Source organism: Dendrobates tinctorius, unplaced genomic scaffold (assembly GCF_039654945.1).
Source record: "Dendrobates tinctorius isolate UK_male_01 unplaced genomic scaffold, ASM3965494v1 ptg000172l, whole genome shotgun sequence".
NCBI classification, from domain to species: domain Eukaryota; kingdom Metazoa; phylum Chordata; class Amphibia; order Anura; family Dendrobatidae; genus Dendrobates; species Dendrobates tinctorius.
In genome coordinates, this window is record NW_027361839.1 from 1,769,936 (window position 1) to 1,793,465 (window position 23,530).

At 55.6% G+C, this 23,530-nt stretch overlaps 1 protein-coding gene across 1 annotated transcript in view; it reads right to left on the reverse strand.

The window, feature by feature from the left end:
• Window positions 1-16,746, reverse strand: part of LOC141053880 (butyrophilin subfamily 1 member A1-like) — a 31,699-nt gene extending 14,953 nt beyond the window's left edge. Inside the window, exons 1-5 of the mRNA XM_073551025.1 lie at window positions 16,678-16,746; window positions 12,839-12,886; window positions 12,114-12,162; window positions 9,765-10,109; window positions 8,052-8,324 (exon numbers count right to left, since the gene is read on the reverse strand). Coding sequence (XP_073407126.1) covers window positions 8,052-8,324; window positions 9,765-10,109; window positions 12,114-12,162; window positions 12,839-12,844 — 673 coding nt within the window. The 5' untranslated portion in view covers window positions 12,845-12,886; window positions 16,678-16,746. The remainder of the gene's footprint in view (window positions 1-8,051; window positions 8,325-9,764; window positions 10,110-12,113; window positions 12,163-12,838; window positions 12,887-16,677) is intronic.
• Window positions 16,747-23,530: the final 6,784 nt, after the last annotated feature.

Here is a 23,530-nt window from a genome sequence, read left to right on the forward strand (position 1 = left end):
TCCTGCCACCCCAAACATACCCCCAATCTCCACTATGGATTCTGTACTGTAAGAGCGGTCACACAGTGAATTCTCTACTGTAAGAGCAGTCACACTGTGGATTCTCTACTGTAAGAGCAGTCACACTGTGGATTCTCTACTGTAAGAGCAGTCACACTGGATTCTCTACTGTAAGAGCAGTCATACTGTGGATTCTCTACTGTAAGAGCAGTCACACTGTGGATTCTCTACTGTAAGAGCAGTCACACTGTGGATTCTCTACTGTAAGAGCAGTCACACTGTGGATTCTCTAGTGTAAGAGCGGTCATGCTGTGGATTCTCTAGTGTAAGAGCGGTCACACTGTGGATTCTCTACTGTAAGAATCTTGCCACCCCGAACATACCCCAAATCTCCACTATGGATTCTGTACTGTAAGAGCGGTCACACTGTGAATTCTCTATTGTAAGAGCGGTCACACTGTGGATTCTCTACTGTAAGAGCAGTCACACTGTGGATTCTCTAGTGTAAGAGCGGTCACGCTGCGGATTCTCCAGTGAAAGAACGGTCACGCTGTGGATTCTCTACTGTAAGAGCGGTCACGCTGTGGATTCTCTACTGTAAGAGCGGTCACGCTGTGGATTCTCTACTGTAAGCAGTCACGCTGCGGATTCTCCAGTGTAAGAGCGGTCACACTGTGGATTCTCTACTGTAAGAGCAGTCACGCTGTGGATTCTCAACTATAAGAGTGGTCACGCTGTGGATTCTCAACTGTAAGAGCGGTCACACTGTGGATTCTCAACTGTAAGAGCGGTCACACTGTGGATTCTCTAGTGTAAGAGCGGTCAAACTGTGGATTCTCTACTGTAAGAGCAGTCACGCTGTGAATTCTCTACTGTAAGAGCGGTCACACTGTGGATTCTCTAGTGTAAGAACGGTCACGCTGTGGATTCTCTACTGTAAGAGTGGTCACACTGTGGATTCTCTACTGTAAGAGCGGTCACGCTGTGGATTCTCTATTGTAAGAGCGGTCACTGTTATGAATGGGTCACTGAGGAGGATAGCAGGCCCCGGCTAAGCCACAGAAAACCAGAGAGGTTGGTAACTATGCAGATTGCAGACCCCTGATCCTATCCACACAACTAGCAGTAGCCGTGGAGTGTACCTACGATGATTCTAGACGCCTCGACACAGCCGGAAGACTAAATACGAGCCTAAAGCAAGAAAAGGGAAATCTAAACTGCCCCGGAGCAGACCCCAAAGGAACAGATAGCCTCCAAACATATATTGTCGCTGAGACAAGATGAAAACAGAAACGCAGGCAGAAAAATAAAATGAGCAAACGATGGGGCTCAAACTAACTAGACAGGACAGGACAGGAAAAGACACTGTCTGCAATCACGCAAAAAACCCTGCAAAAAGCCCAACACGTCTGATGCAAAAAATACTGAAGTTGCACGACTTCTCCCACTATATCAGCACTCTGGTATATTCTGAAAGCAAAGCAAAAAGAGTCCAATATAAAAGGGGACAAAACAAACTGGCACAAGCAGTAACATATGGGCGGTGATTCAGCACAGCCCCAGCCGGAGCTGGCTGACCCGCACAAAGCAGAAATAAACAAAACCAGATCAAATGCAAACAGAATAGCAAATGAACAACTTAGCTGAACATGCAGGGAACGAGCAGGAGACATCAGACCTCAGGAGGCACAGGGAGAAAATCACCAGCAGGGATAGAGGGACTCAGCTGTCTTAAATCCCAATCAGAAACCCCAGATCTTCAATCATCTTCCTCATTATCAGGTGGCAAGACTCTGTCAATCAGATCAGCTCTATTACCTCCAGTAACCACCAGAGGGAGCCCAGAAAGAGAACTCTCAATCTGACCAGCTCCACTATCTTCAGGAATCACCAGAGGGAAGCCAGAGAGATAATTCACAACAGTACCCCCCCCTTGAGGAGGGGTCACCGAACCCTCATCCACGCCACCAGACCGATCAGGATGGGCCCGGTGAAAAGCACGAACCAATCTATCGGCATGAATGTCAGAAGCAGAGACCCATGAATTATCCTTCTGGCCATAACCCTTCCATTTGACCAAATACTGGAGTCTCCGTCTGACCAAACGAGAATCCAATATTTTCTCTACCTTATATTCCACATTGCCTTTAACCAATACAGGGTCACGAGGTGCCGCCACAGGAACCACTGGCTCCACAAACCTCTTCAACAGAGATTTGTGAAATACGTTATGGATCTTGAACGTAACTGGAAGAGCCAATCGAAAAGAAACAGGATTAAGAATCTCCAAAATCTTATAAGGTCCAATGAATCTTGGCTTGAACTTTGGAGATGCAACCTTCATAGGAATATTCTTAGACGACAACCAAACCATATCACCCACTTTAAACCGGGGACCAATGGTCCTATGCCGGTTGGAAAAACGCTGGGCCTTTTCCTGAGAGAGGGACAACTTATCCACCACTTGGTCCCATATCTGCTGCTTTCTCACAACCACAGTGTCCACACCTGGGCAGGACGAAGATTCCACTTGCCCTGAAGAGAATCGAGGATGAAACCCAAAATTACAGAAAAAGGGTGACATCAAAGTGACAGAACTAGCTCTATTGTTCAGCGAAAATTCGGCCAAGGGCATAAATGAGACCCAATCATCCTGATCAGCAGATATAAAACATCTCAAATACGACTCCAAGGTCTGGTTTGTTCTCTCAGTCTGCCCATTGGTCTGAGGGTGAAACGCGGAGAAGGATAACTGAATTCCCAGATTGGAACAAAAGGCTTTCCACAATCTGGAAACAAACTGGACCCCTCTATCGGACACAATGTTCTCAGGAATCCCGTGTAACCGAAACACCTGTTGTAAAAACAAGGGCACCAACTCAGCAGAAGATGGCAACTTTGGGAGTGGTACAAGATGGACCATCTTCGAAAATCTATCACAAATCACCCAGATAAGTAATTCTCTAAGAGAGAGGAAGGTCAGAAATAAAATCCATTGAGATATGGGTCCATGGCCTCTTGGGCACCGGCAGGGGCATCAACAACCCACTAGAACGAGAACAGGGTCACTATGGATTCTGTACTGTAAGTGCAGTCACGCCGTGGATTCTCTACCGTAAGAGCGGTCACACTGTGGATTCTCTACCGTAAGAGCGGTCACACTGTGGATTCTCTACCGTAAGAGCAGCCACACTGTGGATTCTCTACCGCAAGAGCGGCCACACTGTGGATTCTCTACCGTAAGAGCGGTCACACTGTGGATTCTCTACCGTAAGAGCGGTCACACTGTGGATTCTCTACCGTAAGAGCAGCCACACTGTGGATTCTCTACCGCAAGAGCGGCCACACTGTGGATTCTCTACCGTAAGAGCGGTCACACTGTGGATTCTCTACCGTAAGAGCGGTCACACTGTGGATTCTCTACCGTAAGAGCGGCCACACTGTGGATCCTCTACCGTAACAGCGGTCACGCCGTGGATTCTCTACCGTAGGATTCTCTACCGTAAGAGCGGTCACGCTGTGGATTCTCTACCGTAAGAGCGGCCACACTGTGGATTCTCTACCGTAAGAGCGGTCACACTGTGGATTCTCTACCGTAAGAGCGGTCACACTGTGGATCCTCTACCGTAAGAGCGGTCACGCCGTGGATTCTCTACCGTAGGATTCTCTACCGTAAGAGCGGTCACGCTGTGGATTCTCTACCGTAGGATTCTCTACCGTAAGAGCGGTCACGCTGTGGATTCTCTACCGTAAGAGCGGCCACGCTGTGGATTCTCTACCGTAAGAGCGGTCACGCTGTGGATTCTCTACCGTAAGAGCGGTCACGCTGTGGATTCTCTACCGTAAGAGCGGTCACGCTGTGGATTCTCTACCGTAAGAGCGGTCACGCTGTGGATTCTCTACCGTAAGAGCGGTCACGCTGTGGATTCTCTACCGTAAGAGCGGTCACGCTGTGGATTCTCTACCGTAAGAGCGGCCACGCTGTGGATTCTCTACCGTAAGAGCGGCCACGCTGTGGATTCTCTACCGTAAGAGCGGCCACGCTGTGGATTCTCTACCGTAAGAGCGGCCACGCTGTGGATTCTCTACCGTAAGAGCGGCCACGCTGTGGATTCTCTCTCGTAAGAGCGGTCACGCTGTGGATTCTCTACCGTAAGAGAGGCCACTCTGTGGATTCTCTACCGTAAGAGCGGCCACACTGTGGATTCTCTACCGTAAGAGCGGCCACACTGTGGATTCTCTACCGTAAGAGCGGCCACACTGTGGATTCTCTACCGTAAGAGCGGCCACACTGTGGATTCTCTACCGTAAGAGCGGCCACACTGTGGATTCTCTACCGTAAGAGCGGCCACACTGTGGATTCTCTACCGTAAGAGCGGCCACACTGTGGATTCTCTACCGTAAGAGCGGCCACACTGTGGATTCTCTACCGTAAGAGCGGCCACACTGTGGATTCTCTACCGTAAGAGCGGCCACACTGTGGATTCTCTACCGTAAGAGCGGCCACACTGTGGATTCTCTACCGTAAGAGCGGCCACACTGTGGATTCTCTACCGTAAGAGCGGCCACACTGTGGATTCTCTACCGTAAGAGCGGCCACACTGTGGATTCTCTACCGTAAGAGCGGCCACACTGTGGATTCTCTACCGTAAGAGCGGCCACACTGTGGATTCTCTACCGTAAGAGCGGCCACACTGTGGATTCTCTACCGTAAGAGCGGCCACACTGTGGATTCTCTACCGTAAGAGCGGCCACGCTGTGGATTCTCTACCGTAAGAGCGGCCACGCTGTGGATTCTCTACCGTAAGAGCGGCCACGCTGTGGATTCTCTACCGTAAGAGCGGCCACGCTGTGGATTCTCTACCGTAAGAGAGGTCACGCTGTGGATTCTCTACCGTAAGAGCGGTCACGCTGTGGATTCTCTACCGTAAGAGCGGTCACGCTGTGGATTCTCTACCGTAAGAGAGGCCACTCTGTGAATTCTCTACCGTAAGAGCAGCCACACTGTGGATTCTCTACCGTAAGAGCGGCCACACTGTAGATTCTCTACCGTAAGAGCGGCCACACTGTGGATTCTCTACCGTAAGAGCGGCCACACTGTGGATTCTCTACCGTAAGAGCGGCCACACTGTAGATTCTCTACCGTAAGAGCGGTCACATTGTGGATTCTCTACCGTAAGAGCGGTCACACTGTGGATTCTCTACCGTAAGAGCGGTCACGCCGTGGATTCTCTACCGTAGGATTCTCTACCATAAGAGCGGTCACATTGTGGATTCTCTACCGTAAGAGCGGTCACATTGTGGATTCTCTACCGTAAGAGCGGTCACACTGTGGATTCTCTACCGTAAGAGCGGTCACGCCGTGGATTCTCTACCGTAGGATTCTCTACCGTAAGAGCGGTCACGCTGTGGATTCTCTACCGTAAGAGCGGCCACACTGTGGATTCTCTACCGTAAGAGCGGCCACACTGTGGATTCTCTACCGTAAGAGCGGTCACACTGTGGATTCTCTACCGTAAGAGCGGTCACACTGTGGATTCTCTACCGTAAGAGCGGCCACACTGTGGATCCTCTACCGTAACAGCGGTCACGCCGTGGATTCTCTACCGTAGGATTCTCTACCGTAAGAGCGGTCACGCTGTGGATTCTCTACCGTAAGAGCGGTCACACTGTGGATTCTCTACCGTAAGAGCGGTCACACTGTGGATCCTCTACCGTAAGAGCGGTCACGCCGTGGATTCTCTACCGTAAGAGCGGTCACGCTGTGGATTCTCTACCGTAAGAGCGGCCACGCTGTGGATTCTCTACCGTAAGAGCGGTCACACTGTGGATTCTCTACCGTAAGAGCGGTCACGCTGTGGATTCTCTACCGTAAGAGCGGTCACGCTGTGGATTCTCTACCGTAAGAGCGGTCACGCTGTGGATTCTCTACCGTAAGAGCGGTCACGCTGTGGATTCTCTACCGTAAGAGCGGTCACGCTGTGGATTCTCTACCGTAAGAGCGGCCACGCTGTGGATTCTCTACCGTAAGAGCGGCCACGCTGTGGATTCTCTACCGTAAGAGCGGCCACGCTGTGGATTCTCTACCGTAAGAGCGGCCACGCTGTGGATTCTCTACCGTAAGAGCGGCCACGCTGTGGATTCTCTACCGTAAGAGCGGTCACGCTGTGGATTCTCTACCGTAAGAGCGGTCACGCTGTGGATTCTCTACCGTAAGAGAGGCCACTCTGTGGATTCTCTACCGTAAGAGCGGCCGCACTGTGGATTCTCTACCGTAAGAGCGGCCGCACTGTGGATTCTCTACCGTAAGAGCGGCCGCACTGTGGATTCTCTACCGTAAGAGCGGCCGCACTGTGGATTCTCTACCGTAAGAGCGGCCGCACTGTGGATTCTCTACCGTAAGAGCGGCCGCACTGTGGATTCTCTACCGTAAGAGCGGCCGCACTGTGGATTCTCTACCGTAAGAGCGGCCACACTGTGGATTCTCTACCGTAAGAGCGGCCACACTGTGGATTCTCTACCGTAAGAGCGGCCACACTGTGGATTCTCTACCGTAAGAGCGGCCACACTGTGGATTCTCTACCGTAAGAGCGGCCACACTGTGGATTCTCTACCGTAAGAGCGGCCACACTGTGGATTCTCTACCGTAAGAGCGGCCACACTGTGGATTCTCTACCGTAAGAGCGGCCACACTGTGGATTCTCTACCGTAAGAGCGGCCACACTGTGGATTCTCTACCGTAAGAGCGGCCACACTGTGGATTCTCTACCGTAAGAGCGGCCACACTGTGGATTCTCTACCGTAAGAGCGGCCACACTGTGGATTCTCTACCGTAAGAGCGGCCACACTGTGGATTCTCTACCGTAAGAGCGGCCACACTGTGGATTCTCTACCGTAAGAGCGGCCACACTGTGGATTCTCTACCGTAAGAGCGGCCACACTGTGGATTCTCTACCGTAAGAGCGGCCACACTGTGGATTCTCTACCGTAAGAGCGGCCACACTGTGGATTCTCTACCGTAAGAGCGGCCACACTGTGGATTCTCTACCGTAAGAGCGGCCACACTGTGGATTCTCTACCGTAAGAGCGGCCACACTGTGGATTCTCTACCGTAAGAGCGGCCACACTGTGGATTCTCTACCGTAAGAGCGGCCACACTGTGGATTCTCTACCGTAAGAGCGGCCACACTGTGGATTCTCTACCGTAAGAGCGGCCACACTGTGGATTCTCTACCGTAAGAGCGGCCACACTGTGGATTCTCTACCGTAAGAGCGGCCACACTGTGGATTCTCTACCGTAAGAGCGGCCACACTGAGGATTCTCTACCGTAAGAGCGGCCACACTGAGGATTCTCTACCGTAAGAGCGGCCACACTGAGGATTCTCTACCGTAAGAGCGGCCACACTGTGGATTCTCTACCGTAAGAGCGGCCACACTGTGGATTCTCTACCGTAAGAGCGGCCACACTGTGGATTCTCTACCGTAAGAGCGGCCACACTGTGGATTCTCTACCGTAAGAGCGGCCACACTGTGTATTCTCTACCGTAAGAGCGGTCACACTCTGGATTCTCTACCGTAAGAGCGGTCACACTGTGTATTCTCTACCGTAAGAGCGGTCACACTGTGTATTCTCTACCGTAAGAGCGGTCACACTCTGGATTCTCTACCGTAAGAGCGGCCACACTGTGGATTCTCTACCGTAAGAGCTGCCACACTGTGGATTCTCTACCGTAAGAGCGGCCACACTGTGGATTCTCTACCGTAAGAGCGGCCACACTGTGGATTCTCTACCGTAAGAGCGGCCACACTGTGGATTCTCTACCGTAAGAGCGGTCACACTGTGGATTCTCTACCGTAAGAGCGGCCACACTGTGGATTCTCTACCGTAAGAGCGGCCACACTGTGGATTCTCTACCGTAAGTGCGGTCACACTGTGGATTCTCTACCGTAAGAGCGGCCACACTGTGGATTCTCTACTGTAAGAGCTCTCTTACAGTAACTGATCTCCTCTCCCGTCTGTCACGTCTTGTGTTATTTCTGAGGACGATACCTGATATGACGCCTCGAGTAGATCTTTTCAGCCGTCCCTCGTGGATGTGACACAACACTTGTTCCTCTGCCTTTATGTCATGTTCCAGGACAGATTCCACCTTCTTCCGGCCGTCACCCTGATCGGTGACGTTGAAGCTTCCGTGTATGGATAGATCCACCCCGAATGCAGTGATCCACTGGATCTGAGGAGCGTAGTAAACACCAGTGCTCAGACATTTCAGCTGTCGCTTCTCAGTCACCAGAGTGATTGTTGGAGACTTTGCATCCAGGTCTGAAAAAGAGGAATATGGCGTCAGAAATAGAGAACTTCACATTCCAGGGCGATGACTTTGACCCTGATCCTCAGGTTTGGCGCCATGTTGGTGGAGGCTCAGCCTCTGATCCCCGGCACCTGGTCCCTGCCACCGGAGAAGGTTAAATATTGGCGTCTGACTATCATAGCTGAGAATGGCTTCTGTCCTCACACTGGGACGACACGTCGTCAGCAGCACAGAACTGGAGCCGAGCCGTCACCATCGCATACAAATCAATTTTTGTCTCGAAAGTTAGTAAAGCCACGTGACTTCATCATCAAAAAAAATGCTCAGAGTCATGAGTGAGAGGAGGCTCGTAAGACCTCAGGCTGCATGGGGTTCTCCATAATGCCTTACAGCTTTTACATCACATGGCATAGCCCAGCCAGCACAAAGGACTATCAGAGCCTGTATAAAAGCTGAGCAGGGAATGCAGCAGCCATTGTAGGGTGAATCTGGATAGTGAGAGGACGTCACAGCTCAGTGATCAGCAGAGAAAGCCATAAGCACTGAATAAACATTACAGATGGACCGGATTCATTATCGCATTGGCGCCTGTAGTTTCTCTAGTTTTTGGTGCTTTGTGCCTATCTATTGTTTGCTCATCTTTCCATTTGCGCCTTCTTTATATAGATTTTACACGTGTGCACTGATTTTCAGTCCGCCATTGTAGATGTTTTCGTCTGATTCATCATTTGCAACATTTTGAAAACGATTCGACATTTTGCTCTAAAAGACCAAACAAGGATTAAGAAAGGAAAAGCGACTGTTCTCGGCTCTGCGCAAAATTCATGAACCGTGTTCGCCATTTTGATAAATTCGGTACAATAAAGCTCAGCGAATACCACAAGATAAAAAAAGGAAAAATAACGCAAGTGAAGAATCCGGCCCATAGTGCGAGACCGCACCGAGAGGAGAACGGCCATCCAGATATGTGCGTCTGTGTGAGAAAGCTTGAAAGTGGCAGGATTCAGTCCTAGGGCATCCCGAGCGTTACACAAAGCTTTACAAGGTAATTGGAGGCTTTGCAGAACTTACGATTCGCTGCAAGTTACATTTTTGGGAAAAATTTAGACAAAGCTGTCGAATATTAATTTCTAAAAGCTTCGCTCTTCTGTGGTCAGCGCTCACTACTCCCCTTCTTGAGATTATCTGCTAACCCTAAAGGTTCACATACTTTTACCTCTCACTGACGTCTGATATCGGTTCATTTCCCTCATTTAATAAAAATCACAAAGTGGAATATTTTTGACTCAGTTCTTTGATTTGGTTCTTTATTCACTTTTGGGACTTTTGTAAAAATCTGAAGTTTTACGTCAAATTTATGCAGAAATTTGGAAAATCCTGAAGGGTTCACAAACTTTAAAGCACTGCCGTACAAGACGAGGAAAAATCTCTGATGGATGGAAAGGGCTTACCTCCTACGGATAATGTCACCATCTTGTCTCCGTGGCCCTTGGCGTTGGCGGCTCGGCAGAAGTAAGACCCCTCGTCCTCATACGAGACGTTTCTTAGCGTCAGGTCCAGATTTCCTTGCGACACCGCCGTGGATAATTCCACACGACCTCCGTACCGCGGATCCTGCTCCTCCAGATTTTCTTTTCCACTGAGGAGTTTGTAAAGAATTAGATTTTCTCTGTTTTCTTTCTTCATCCAGATCATGGTCAACCCAGCGACACCGTCCACAAAAGAAGCGTGGCAGGGCAGCGTGACCGTGCCGTAGAGGTAGGTGGACACGGTCTTCTGTGATAGCGGAATGACACCTACAAAGAACATGGACATTAAGGAGACTCTGAAATCTGCCCGTCAGCCTCCAGCATCTCGGAGGCCTCCCATATCTCTCCATAGACCATGGACGGTGATAATAGACGGTCTAAGGGGTAAATATCACATAGGGCCATAGCTGGACAGACGGTGAAATCTGCCCGTCAGCCTCCAACATCTCGGAGGCCTCCCATCTCTCCATAGACCATGGACAGTGATAATGGATGGGCTAAGGGGTGAAGTAAATATCTCATAGGGCAACAGCTGGACAGACGGTGACATCTGCCCGTCATCAGCCTCCAACATCTCGGAGGCCTCCCATATCTCTCCATTGACCATGGACGGTGATAATGGATGGGCTAAGGGGTGAAGTAAATATCTCATAGGGCAACAGCTGGACAGACGGTGACATCTGCCCATCAGCCTCCAACATCTCGGAGGCCTCCCATATCTCCATAGACCATGGACGGTGATAATAGACGGTCTAAGGGGTGAAGTAAATATCTCATAGGGCAACAGCTGGACAGATGGTGACATCTGCCCGTCATCAGCCTCCAACATCTCGGAGGCCTCCCATATCTCTCCATAGACTATGGACGGTGATAATGGACGGTCTAAGGGGTGAAGTAAATATCTCATAGGGCCAGAGCTGGACAGACGGTGACATCTGCCCGTCATCAGCCTCCAACATCTCGGAGGCCTCCCATCTCTCCATAGACCATGGATGGTGATAATGGACGGTCTAAGGGGTGAAGTAAATATCTCATAGGGCCATAGCTGGACAGACGGTGACATCTGCCCATCAGCCTCCAACATCTCGGAGGCCTCCCATATCTCCATAGACCATGGACGGTGATAATGGACGGTCTAAGGGGTGAAGTAAATATCTCATAGGGCCATAGCTGGACAGACGGTGACATCTGCCCGTCATCAGCCTCCAACATCTCGGAGGCCTCCCATCTCTCCATAGACCATGGACGGTGATAATGGACGGTCTAAGGGGTGAAGTAAATATCTCATAGGGCCATAGCTGGACAGACGGTGACATCTGCCCGTCATCAGCCTCCAACATGTCGGAGGCCTCCCATATCTCTCCATAGACCATGGACGGTGATAATGGACGGTCTAAGGGGTGAAGTAAATATCTCATAGGGCCATAGCTGGACAGACAGTGACATCTGCCCGTCATCAGCCTCCAACATCTCGGAGGCCTCCCATCTCTCCATAGACCATGGACGGTGATAATGGACGGTCTAAGGGGTGAAGTAAATATCTCATTAGGGCCATAGCTGGACAGACGGTGCCGTGGAGCCCTGTCCGCGGCCGAGCATAGGACAGTAACGAGTCATGGTAGGGCCAAGGAGCGAGGAGACTGGTCGGGATCTGCAGAATGCCTCCATTGCTTCATCATAGTCCACAGTGACCCGCGCCAGGTTCTGTGTTATGGTTGGAAATACAAGAGGGAGCTACTGAGGAGCCAGCGGTGGTCAGTCATGGTCTGAGGTCATTGTCATCCTCTGATTTTTAAGTCGCTATCTCCTATGAAAGATGCCAGGAACCTCCAGGTATTGGCGGCCAAAAATGAAGAACTTGATTTAAGGAACCCGAGTCATCGATACATCTACCAGACGTTACTACAAAGACCACATTACTATTGTGTCACCGGACTGGAAGAGAGGATTCTCGGGCTGACTCCAGGTAGACGGTGTCACCGCGGTGCATGACGTTACAGCCCATCCAAGTAGGCCGTTATTAGATATCGCAGAGGCTCCGGAGGTGGATGTGCAATGTCCCCATAGAGGAAGACTTCCTAATGACATATACCTGGCAGAAACTTATGGGCATAGTGTAATATCTGGGGTCTGTAGAAAATAAGTGCACCCCCGGCTGTAATATCTGGGGTCTGTAGAAAATAAGTGCACCCCCTGGCTGTAATATCTGGGGTCTGTAGAAAATAAGTGCACCCCCGGCTGTAATATCTGGGGTCTATTCCCTGTCATTACCTGACAATCCTGGAGACAGGGCAGACAAAAGGAGAAGAAGTGTCAGGGCCTGAAAGAGAAACATAACCTCCGTGAGATCATCCAGCACCGCGGCAGGACCACAGTCACACCACAACTTCATGACGAGCTTTTATTTAGAATCAAAATGCCCCCAAAATGATTGAAACAAAATAAAACGGTAAAAATGTTCAACTAAAAAACATTTAAAGTGTCAAGTGCAGACTGCTGGTGGTCCGACCACTGGGACCCCCAGAAATCATGAGCTCAGGTATCGGGTGACCCGCATACTCCGCTCATTGTCTATAGGACGGCCGGAGCACGCTCAGCTATGTCTGCCAGTCCCATAGGTTATGAATGATGCGGGGGCGAGCATGCGGGTGACCAGAGACCTGAAGTCGTGAGTGGTCCGACCCCAGCAGTCAGCAGATGAGCCACGACCCTATTCATGGGGAAGAACTTGTTATGGGGGAATAATCCTTCCTATATAAATGATAAAACATCACATATTGTAGTAAAGTAACAAGTCGGAAATATTCTAAAAAAAACAAGAAATGTGACATAAATAATACACCATATAATATATATTGGCTCCAGAGGTGGCGGCAGAGTCGGTGCTCGCCTACGAGGTACCCACGCTTTGACGCCTCCGAGGTTCCCGCACTTTCACAGACATATTCCTAGTTTCCTCCTGCAGTCGCCCAGATCTCACTGTAAAGTCCACTTACCATCATGATGGAGCTTTGTGGAGACACAAGAAGGTGCGGGATCTTCACCTGGAGGACAGAAGATGGCCCATTACTGACGCTTACAATCACATCACATAGAATCATAGAATCGCAGAGTTGGAAGGGACCTCCTGGGCCATCTGGTCCAACCCCCTGCTCAAAGCAGGATTCGCTAAATCATCCCAGTCAGATGTCTGTCCAGCCTCTGTTTGAAGAGAGAACTCACCATTGAAGGAGAACTCACCATTTCTCGTGGCCGCCTGTTCCACTCATTGATCACTCAGTCAAAAAGTTTTTTCTAATATCTAATCTGTGTCTCCTCCCATTCAGTTTCATCCCATTGCTTCTAGTCTTTCCTTGTGCAAATGAGAATAAAGTTGATCCTTCTACAATGTGACAGCCCTTTAGATATTTGTAGACAGCTTTTAAGTCTCCTCTCAGTCTTCTCTTTTGCAAACTAAACATTCCCAAATCCTGCAACCTTTCCTCATAAGACAGGGTTTGCAGACCGGTCACCATTCTGGTCGCTCTTTTCTGAACTTGCTCCAGTTTGTTGATGTCTTTTTTAAAATGTGGTGCCCAAAACTGAACACAATATTCCAGATGAGGTCTGACCAAAGAGGAGTAGAGGGCAATAATGACTTCACGTGATCTAGACTGTATGCTTCTGTTTATACATCCTAGAATTGCATTTGCCTTTTTTGCTGCTGCATCACACTGTTGACTCATATTCAGTCTGTGATCTATTAGTATACCCAAGTCTTTTTCACATGTGCTGTTGCTTAGCCCTATTCCTCCCATTCTGTATATGCTTTTTTCATTTTTATTGCCCAGATGTAGTACTTTGCATTTCTCCCTGTTAAAAACCATTCTGTTAGTTGCTGCCCACTTCTCCAGTTTATTTATATCTTTTTGAATCCTCTCTCTCTCTTCTCTAGTATTAGCTATCCCTCCTAGCTTTGTGTCATCAGCAAATTTAATCAGTTTACCCGCAATTCCTTCATCTAAATCGTTGATAAAGATATTGAACAATACAGGGCCCAGGACAGAGCCCTGTGGTACCCCACTTGAGACATAGTAATACAGAGGCGCTGTCCCCGGGTCAGAGGTGGCCGGTGTGTTGTCTTATTTATTCCCGGTGACCTTTGTTGTTTTGTTTTTTTACAGTTCGTCATTCAGATCCGGAGATCGGGGGCTTTTACTTTTATTATTACTGTTGTTTTATTTCCGCTGCTCCCAAGTTTTCTGTCCATATGGGTCCAGAGATCGGCGCCTTTTTCTTTACTGTTGATTTTTATGGTATTTACGAGGGGATGTGGCACATAGGGTAATTATGCAAAACGGCCTAAGGACACCCCCCAGAGATCTGTGAGCCACACCGACGTGTAAAAGAACATAAAAATCAGCACCAAATAAAAAGGCTCAAATATCTCTAGAACTGTATGGACAGAAAACTGCCAGCAGCACTGGGGAGCAGAGCGTGTGGCTCCATGTGTTGCTATGCGGCCGCATGCTCCGATCCGAGTGCCGGGTATTAACATGCGAGCCTTAGCCGTGTTTCTCGCATGTGTGATCGCCGCCTTATAGTACGATCCATACAGGACCTTACTGAAGACGCCACCAGACTTCCCAATACAAAACAAGACAGACCCCATGGTAGACACAAGCACACAGTACTGAGAGTTACTGCTAGTTCTCCGTAGAACTTCATGAGCACCAACCATCATCTCATCTCAGTATGAGAATTCTGAATTCTTCCTGTGAGATGAGAGAGAAGGATCCGTTCTGGAGGAGACAGATTCAGATGTATCTCATCAGATTTAGTACAGTCTCTTATTTCGCACATATTATTGATTTGTGAAAATATTTTTTAGAACTGTGGTTACTCTTAAGTGCTCTGGGTGGAACAAAGCACTTAGTGCCTCATTGGCATATTGTGATTTTGGATTTTCCCAAATTCAGGCAACAAATATTGGATATAAAAATGCCACGTGCTGTCCTGCATGCTCCTGTACATGGGTTACGGTGGGTGATCTTACTGACAGGTTCCCTTTAACGCCTTAAGGCCGCGGTCACACGCTCAGTATTCGGTCAGTATTTTACATCAGTATTTGTAACCAGGAGAGGAACAATCAGAGGAAAAGTATAAAAGACGTCAGCACGTCAGTAATTATAATGTAGAGGGTTAGTGGGCACCACCCAAAATATACACAGAAACCAATAATGGACAGGGATCCGCTTTATGCATACGAAAACGTGGAAAAAATGAGAGAACAAGGCGCGTGCGCACAAATACGGATCACCGTAGAAAAGAAAGGTTATTACACACATTACACACAGAGTGATCTACGTCACGGGTTTATTGCTGGTAATGTTGATGATTATGGCTTACAGCCAATGAGAACACAGTGGACCTACACCCAGGGCCGCCATCAGGGCATTATTACCCTTACTACCCTTATAATTCCCCTTTTGCATGTAACGCGCCATGGAATAAATGGCGCTATATAAATGCATAATAATAATAATAAATAATAATAATTTAATTGGACACAACAAAAAGCAGATATACACCAGAATATAATAACATTTACAAACCAAAACGGCTGACGAAGAGACCAAATGAGGTCCTCCCCAGGGCAAAGATCACAGCCCCATCAGACAGAAGAGGGTACAATCACCAATAATGTGTCACCATATAGATAGAGGAGTACAAAGGATGAATACACGAATCTGACCTGAAACACAGCGCAAAGCTCCAAAAACGAGTGAATTGTGCCAGCACTAGGGAGACACAGGTGCATCTCACAACATCAGAATATCATCAAAAAGTGAATTTATTTCAGTTCTTCAATACAGAAGTGACTCTTCTCTATTCTATAGAGTCATTACACACAGAGTGATCTATGTCACGGGTTTATTTCTGGTAATGTTGATGATTATGGCTTACAGCCAATGAGAACACAGTGGACCTACACCCAGGGCCGCCATCAGGGCATTACTACCCTTACTGGTGTAAGGGGCCCGGGAGCTGGAGGGGCCCGCGGTCAGAAATTTCATAAACCGGAGCACTGTGTGTGGAGAGAGCAGGAGTCATTGTGACATAGTAACATAGTTATTAAGGTTGAAGGGAGACTTTAAGTCCATCTAGTTCAACCCATATCCTATCCTAACTTGCCCTAACATGTTGATCCAGAGGAAGGCAAAAAAAAACCCATGTGGCAAACAGTAAGCTTCACATTGGGGAAAAAAATTCCTTCCCGACTCCACATACGGCAATCAGACTAGCTCCCTGGATCAACGCAATATTAAGGAGACTAGTGTATATACCCCGTAATATTATACTTTTCAAGAAAGGCATCCAGTCCCTTCTTACATGTTAGTAGGGAATCACTCATTACAACATCATACGGCAGAGGGTTCCATAGTCTCACTGCTCTTACAGTAAAGAATCCGCGTCTGTGAGTATGCTGAAACCTTCTTTCCTCCAGACAGCTGGGAGAGTCAGCCAGTGCTGAGAAACAGGAGGGCGGGACTTTCCAGCATCCAATCCGGGCTGAGTGCGGGCTTCGTGCAGTGACAGTATTCTCCTGTCACACAGTCACAGCAAGAGACGCACTGAGCAGCAGCGCAGCCTCCCTGGTGAGTGTCTAAGCTTGTGTTATTAGTGTTTGGCCGGTGTCCTGCCAGGCTGCAGTCCAGTCCCTGCAGCAGATGGATCCTCAGTGAGCCGGCTGTGTGCTCAGTGACAGCGTCACTCATACTAACAGCACAGCAGCCGCTCACCGAGGAGTCTGACCCCTGTGTGTATCCTGAAAAGAGCTGAGTGACCCCCTCACCTCCTGCAGAGAAGCATAAGACCGCTGAGCCCAACCTGCCCCTGACAGGACACAGCCGCCCCCTGAGAGGACACAGCCGCCCCCCGACAGGACACAGCCGCCCCCTGAGAGGACACAGCCGCCCCCCCCCCGTGACAGGACACAGCCGCCCCCCCCGTGACAGGACACAGCCGCCCCCTGAGAGGACACAGCCGCCCCCTGAGAGGACACAGCCGCGCCCCCCCCCCCGTGACAGGACACAGCCGCGCCCTGAGAGGACACAGCCGCCCCCCCCGTGACAGGACACAGCCGCGCCCTGAGAGGACACAGCCGCCCCCCCGTGACAGGACACAGCCGCGCCCCCCCCCCCCCCCCGTGACAGGACACAGCCGCCCCCTGAGAGGACACAGCCGCGCCCCCCCCCCCCCCCCGTGACAGGACACAGCCGCCCCCTGAGAGGACACAGCCGCCCCCCCCCCCCCCCGTGACAGGACACAGCCGCCCCCCCCCGTGACAGGACACAGCCGCCCCCTGAGAGGACACAGCCGCCCCCTGAGAGGACACAGCCGCGCCCCCCCCCCCCCCCGTGACAGGACACAGCCGCCCCCTGAGAGGACACAGCCGCCCCCCCCCCCCCGTGACAGGACACAGCCGCCCCCCCCCGTGACAGGACACAGCCGCCCCCTGAGAGGACACAGCCGCCCCCCCCGTGACAGGACACAGCCGCGCCCTGAGAGGACACAGCCGCCCCCCCCCCCCGTGACAGGACACAGCCGCCCCCCCGTGACAGGACACAGCCGCCCCCCCCCGTGACGACACAGCCGCCCCCCCCCCGTGACAGGACACAGCCGCCCCCTGAGAGGACACAGCCGCCCCCTGAGAGGACACAGCCGCCCCCCCCGTGACAGGACACAGCCGCCCCCCCGTGACAGGACACAGCCGCCCCCCGACAGGACACAGCCGCCCCCTGAGAGGACACAGCCTCCCCCCCCCCCGTGACAGGACACGGCCGCCCCCCCCTGACAGGACACAGCCTCCCCCCCCCCCCGTGACAGGACACAGCCGCCCCCTGAGAGGACACAACCGCCCCCCCCGTGACAGGACACAGACGCCCCCTGAGAGGACACAGCCGCCCCCCCCCCCTGACAGGACACGGCCGCCCCCTGAGAGGACACAACCGCCCCCCCGTGACAGGACACAGACGCCCCCTGAGAGGACACAGCCGCCCCCCCCCCCCTGACAGGACACAGACGCCCCCTGAGAGGACACAGCCCCCCCCCCCCCCCTGACAGGACACGGCCGCCCCCTGAGAGGACACAACCGCCCCCCCGTGACAGGACACAGACGCCCCCTGAGAGGACACAACCGCCCCCCCCCCCCCTGAGAGGACACAGCCGCCCCCTGAGAGGACACAGCCGCCCCCCCCCCCCGTGACAGGACACAGCCGCCCCCCCCCCCCGTGACAGGACACAGCCGCCCCCCCGTGACAGGACACAGCCGCCCCCTGAGAGGACACAGCCGCCCCCCGACAGGACACAGCCGCCCCCCCCCCCGTGACAGGACACAGCCGCCCCCTGAGAGGACACAGCCGCCCCCTGAGAGGACACAGCCGTCCCCTGAGAGGACACAGCCGCCCCCCGACAGGACACAGCCTCCCCCCCCCCCGTGACAGGACACGGCCGCCCCCCCCTGACAGGACACAGCCTCCCCCCCCCCCCCGTGACAGGACACAGCCGCCCCCTGAGAGGACACAACCGCCCCCCCCGTGACAGGACACAGACGCCCCCTGAGAGGACACAGCCGCCCCCTGAGAGGACACAGCCGCCCCCCCCCCCTGACAGGACACGGCCGCCCCCTGAGAGGACACAACCGCCCCCCCGTGACAGGACACAGACGCCCCCTGAGAGGACACAGCCGCCCCCCCCCCCCTGACAGGACACAGACGCCCCCTGAGAGGACACAGCCGCCCCCCCCCCCTGACAGGACACGGCCGCCCCCTGAGAGGACACAACCGCCCCCCCGTGACAGGACACAGACGCCCCCTGAGAGGACACAACCGCCCCCCCCCCCCCTGAGAGGACACAGCCGCCCCCTGAGAGGACACAGCCGCCCCCTGAGAGGACACAGCCCCCCCCCCCCCCCCTGACAGGACACGGCCGCCCCCTGAGAGGACACAACCGCCCCCCCGTGACAGGACACAGACGCCCCCTGAGAGGACACAGCCGCCCCCCCCGTGACAGGACACAGACGCCCCCTGAGAGGACACAACCGCCCCCCCCCCCTGACAGGACACAGACGCCCCCTGAGAGGACACAGACGCCCCCTGAGAGGACACAGACGCCCCCTGAGAGGACACAGCCGCCCCCCCCCCCCTGACAGGACACAGCCGCCCCCCGACAGGACACAGCCGCCCCCTGAGAGGACACAACCGCCCCCCCCGTGACAGGACACAGACGCCCCCTGAGAGGACACAGCCGCCCCCTGAGAGGACACAGCCGCCCCCTGAGAGGACACAGCCGCCCCCCCCCCCGTGACAGGACACAGCCGCCCCCCGACAGGACACAGCCGCCCCCTGAGAGGACACAGCCGCCCCCCCCCCCCCCCGTGACAGGACACGGCCGCCCCCCCCTGACAGGACACAGCCGCCCCCTGAGAGGACACAGCCTCCCCCCCCCCCCCGTGACAGGACACAGCCGCCCCCTGAGAGGACACAACCGCCCCCCCCGTGACAGGACACAGCCGCCCCCTGAGAGGACACAGCCGCCCCCTGAGAGGACACAGCCGCCCCCCCCCCCGACAGGACACAGCCGCCCCCTGAGAGGACACAGCCGCCCCCCCCCGTGACAGGACACAGCCGCCCCCCCCCCGTGACAGGACACAGCCGCCCCCCGACAGGACACGGCCGCCCCCTGAGAGGACACAGCCTCCCCCCCCCCGACAGGACACAGCCGCCCCCCGACAGGACACAGCCTCCCCCCCCCGACAGGACACAGCCTCCCCCCCCCGACAGGACACAGCCGCCCCCCGACAGGACACGGCCGCCCCCTGAGAGGACACAGCCTCCCCCCCCCCCGACAGGACACAGCCGCCCCCTGAGAGGACACAGCCTCCCCCCCCCGACAGGACACAGCCGCCCCCTGAGAGGACACAGCCGCCCCCCCCCCCGTGACAGGACACAGCCGCCCCCCGACAGGACACAGACGCCCCCCCCCCCCGTGACAGGACACAGCCGCCCCCCGACAGGACACGGCCGCCCCCTGAGAGGACACAGCCGCCCCCTGAGAGGACACAACCGCCCCCTGACAGGACACAGACGCCCCCCCCCCCCGTGACAGGACACAGCCGCCCCCCGACAGGACACGGCCGCCCCCTGACAGGACACAGCCGCCCCCTGAGAGGACACAGCCGCCCCCTGACAGGACACAGCCGCCCCCTGACAGGACACAGACGCCCCCTGACAGGACACAGACGCCCCCCCCCCCCCCCGTGACAGGACACAGCCGCCCCCCGACAGGACACGGCCGCCCCCTGAGAGGACACAGCCGCCCCCTGACAGGACACAGCCGCCCCCTGAGAGGACACGGCCGCCCCCTGACAGGACACGGCCGCCCCCTGACAGGACACGGCCGCCCCCTGACAGGACACGGCCGCCCCCTGACAGGACACGGCCGCCCCCTGACAGGACACGGCCGCCCCCTGACAGGACACGGCCGCCCCCTGACAGGACACGGCCGCCCCCTGACAGGACACGGCCGCCCCCTGACAGGACACGGCCGCCCCCTGACAGGACACGGCCGCCCCCTGAGAGGACACGGCCGCCCCCTGAGAGGACACAGCCGCCCCCTGAGAGGACACAGCCGCCCCCCCCCCCCCCGTGACAGGACACAGCCGCCCCCCGACAGGACGCAGCCGCCCCCTGAGAGGACACAGCCGCCCCCTGAGAGGACACAGCCGCCCCCTGAGAGGACACAGCCGCCCCCTGAGAGGACACGGCCGCCCCCTGACAGGACACGGCCGCCCCCTGACAGGACACGGCCGCCCCCTGACAGGACACAGCCGCCCCCTGACAGGACACAGCCGCCCCCTGACAGGACACAGCCGCCCCCTGACAGGACACAGCCGCCCCCTGAGAGGACACAGCCATCCCCCCCCCCCCCGTGACAGGACACAGCCGCCCCCTGAGAGGACACAGCCTCCCCCCCCCGACAGGACACAGCCGCCCCCCGACAGGACACAGCCTCCCCCCCCCGACAGGACACAGCCGCCCCCTGAGAGGACACAGCCGCCCCCCCCCCCCGTGACAGGACACAGCCGCCCCCCGACAGGACACAGCCTCCCCCCCCCGACAGGACACAGCCGCCCCCTGAGAGGACACAGCCGCCCCCCCCCCCCGTGACAGGACACAGCCGCCCCCCGACAGGACACGGCCGCCCCCTGAGAGGACACAGCCGCCCCCTGAGAGGACACAGCCATCCCCTGAGAGGACACAACCGCCCCCTGACAGGACACAGACGCCCCCCCCCCCCCGTGACAGGACACAGCCGCCCCCCGACAGGACACGGCCGCCCCCCGAGAGGACACAGCCGCCCCCTGACAGGACACAGCCGCCCCCTGAGAGGACACAGCCGCCCCCTGACAGGACACAGCCGCCCCCTGACAGGACACAGCCGCCCCCTGAGAGGACACAGCCGCCCCCTGAGAGGACACAGCCGCCCCCTGAGAGGACACAGCCATCCCCTGACAGGACACAGCCGCCCCCTGAGAGGACACAGCCGCCCCCTGAGAGGACACAGCCGCCCCCTGAGAGGACACAGCCATCCCCTGAGAGGACACAACCGCCCCCCCCGTGACAGGACACAGACGCCCCCCCCCCCCCGTGACAGGACACAGCCGCCCCCCGACAGGACACGGCCGCCCCCTGAGAGGACACAGCCGCCCCCTGACAGGACACAGCCGCCCCCTGAGAGGACACAGCCGCCCCCTGACAGGACACGGCCGCCCCCTGACAGGACACGGCCGCCCCCTGACAGGACACGGCCGCCCCCTGACAGGACACGGCCGCCCCCTGACAGGACACGGCCGCCCCCTGACAGGACACAGCCGCCCCCTGACAGGACACAGCCGCCCCCTGACAGGACACAGCCGCCCCCTGAGAGGACACAGCCGCCCCCTGAGAGGACACAGCCGCCCCCCCCCCCCCCCCCCGTGACAGGACACAGCCGCCCCCCGACAGGACACAGCCGCCCCCTGAGAGGACACAGCCGCCCCCTGAGAGGACACAGCCATCCCCCCCCCCCCCGTGACAGGACACAGCCGCCCCCCGACAGGACACAGCCGCCCCCTGACAGGACACAGCCGCCCCCTGAGAGGACACAGCCGCCCCCTGAGAGGACACAGCCGCCCCCCCCCCCCCCGTGACAGGACACAGCCGCCCCACGACAGGACACAGCCGCCCCCTGAGAGGACACAGCCGTCCCCTGAGAGGACACAGCCATCCCCTGAGAGGACACAGCCATCCCCTGAGAGGACACAGCCATCCCCTGAGAGGACACAACCGCCCCCCCCGTGACAGGACACAGACGCCCCCCTGACAGGACACAGCCGCCCCCCCGTGACAGGACACAGCCGCCCCCCCGTGACAGGACACAGCCGCCCCCCCGTGACAGGACACAGCCGCCCCCCCGTGACAGGACACAGCCGCCCCCCCCGTGACAGGACACAGCCGCCCCCCCGTGACAGGACACAGCCGCCCCCCCGTGACAGGACACAGCCGCCCCCCCGTGACAGGACACAGCCGCCCCCCCGTGACAGGACACAGCCGCCCCCCCGTGACAGGACACAGCCGCCCCCCCCCGTGACAGGACACAGCCGCCCCCCCCCGTGACAGGACACAGCCGCCCCCCCGTGACAGGACACAGCCGCCCCCCCGTGACAGGACACAGCCGCCCCCCCGTGACAGGACACTGCCGCCCCCCCGTGACAGGACACTGCCGCCCCCCCGTGACAGGACACAGCCGCCCCCCCGTGACAGGACACAGCCGCCCCCCCGTGACAGGACACAGCCGCCCCCCCGTGACAGGACACAGCCGCCCCCCCGTGACAGGACACAGCCGCCCCCCGACAGGACACGGCCGCCCCCCCGTGACAGGACACGGCCGCCCCCCCGTGACAGGACACGGCCGCCCCCCCGTGACAGGACACAGCCGCCCCCCCGTGACAGGACACAGCCGCCCCCCCGTGACAGGACACAGCCGCCCCCCGACAGGACACAGCCGCCCCCCGACAGGACACAGCCGTCACCTCTCAGGATTCCCTGCATTTACTCTCCAAACTTGTCTAAAAACCTTCAGTCTTCAGAATGGAGCAGTGGTGTCCTGTCAGGGGGCAGAGGGGGCACAGCAGCCTCATCCTTCTCTGGAGGAGGCCAGGACACTGCTCATCAGGAGTTATAGCTGATGAATAGGCTCCAGAGATGTCATATAACACAACCACACACTACATCTATATATATATATATAATCACAGTATATGTTAGGGTATGTGCACACATTGTGGATTCAGCTGCGGATTTTTCCGCGCAGATTTGGCTGAATCTGCAGGTAAAGTGCCCTGAGTTTTACCTGCAGATTTTCTGCAGATTTCCCCGGCGTTTTTACATTTGCGGATTCCTATAATGGAAGAGGTGTAAAAACGCTGCGGAATCCGCACAAAGAAGTGACATGCTGCGGATTCAAAACTGCAGCAAATCTGCGTGGAAAAATCCGCAGCATGTGCACAGCAGATTTGGCTTTCCATCGGGTTACATGGTACTGTACACCGCATTGAAAACTGCTGCGGATCCACAGACAAATCCGCAACGTGTGCACATAGTCTT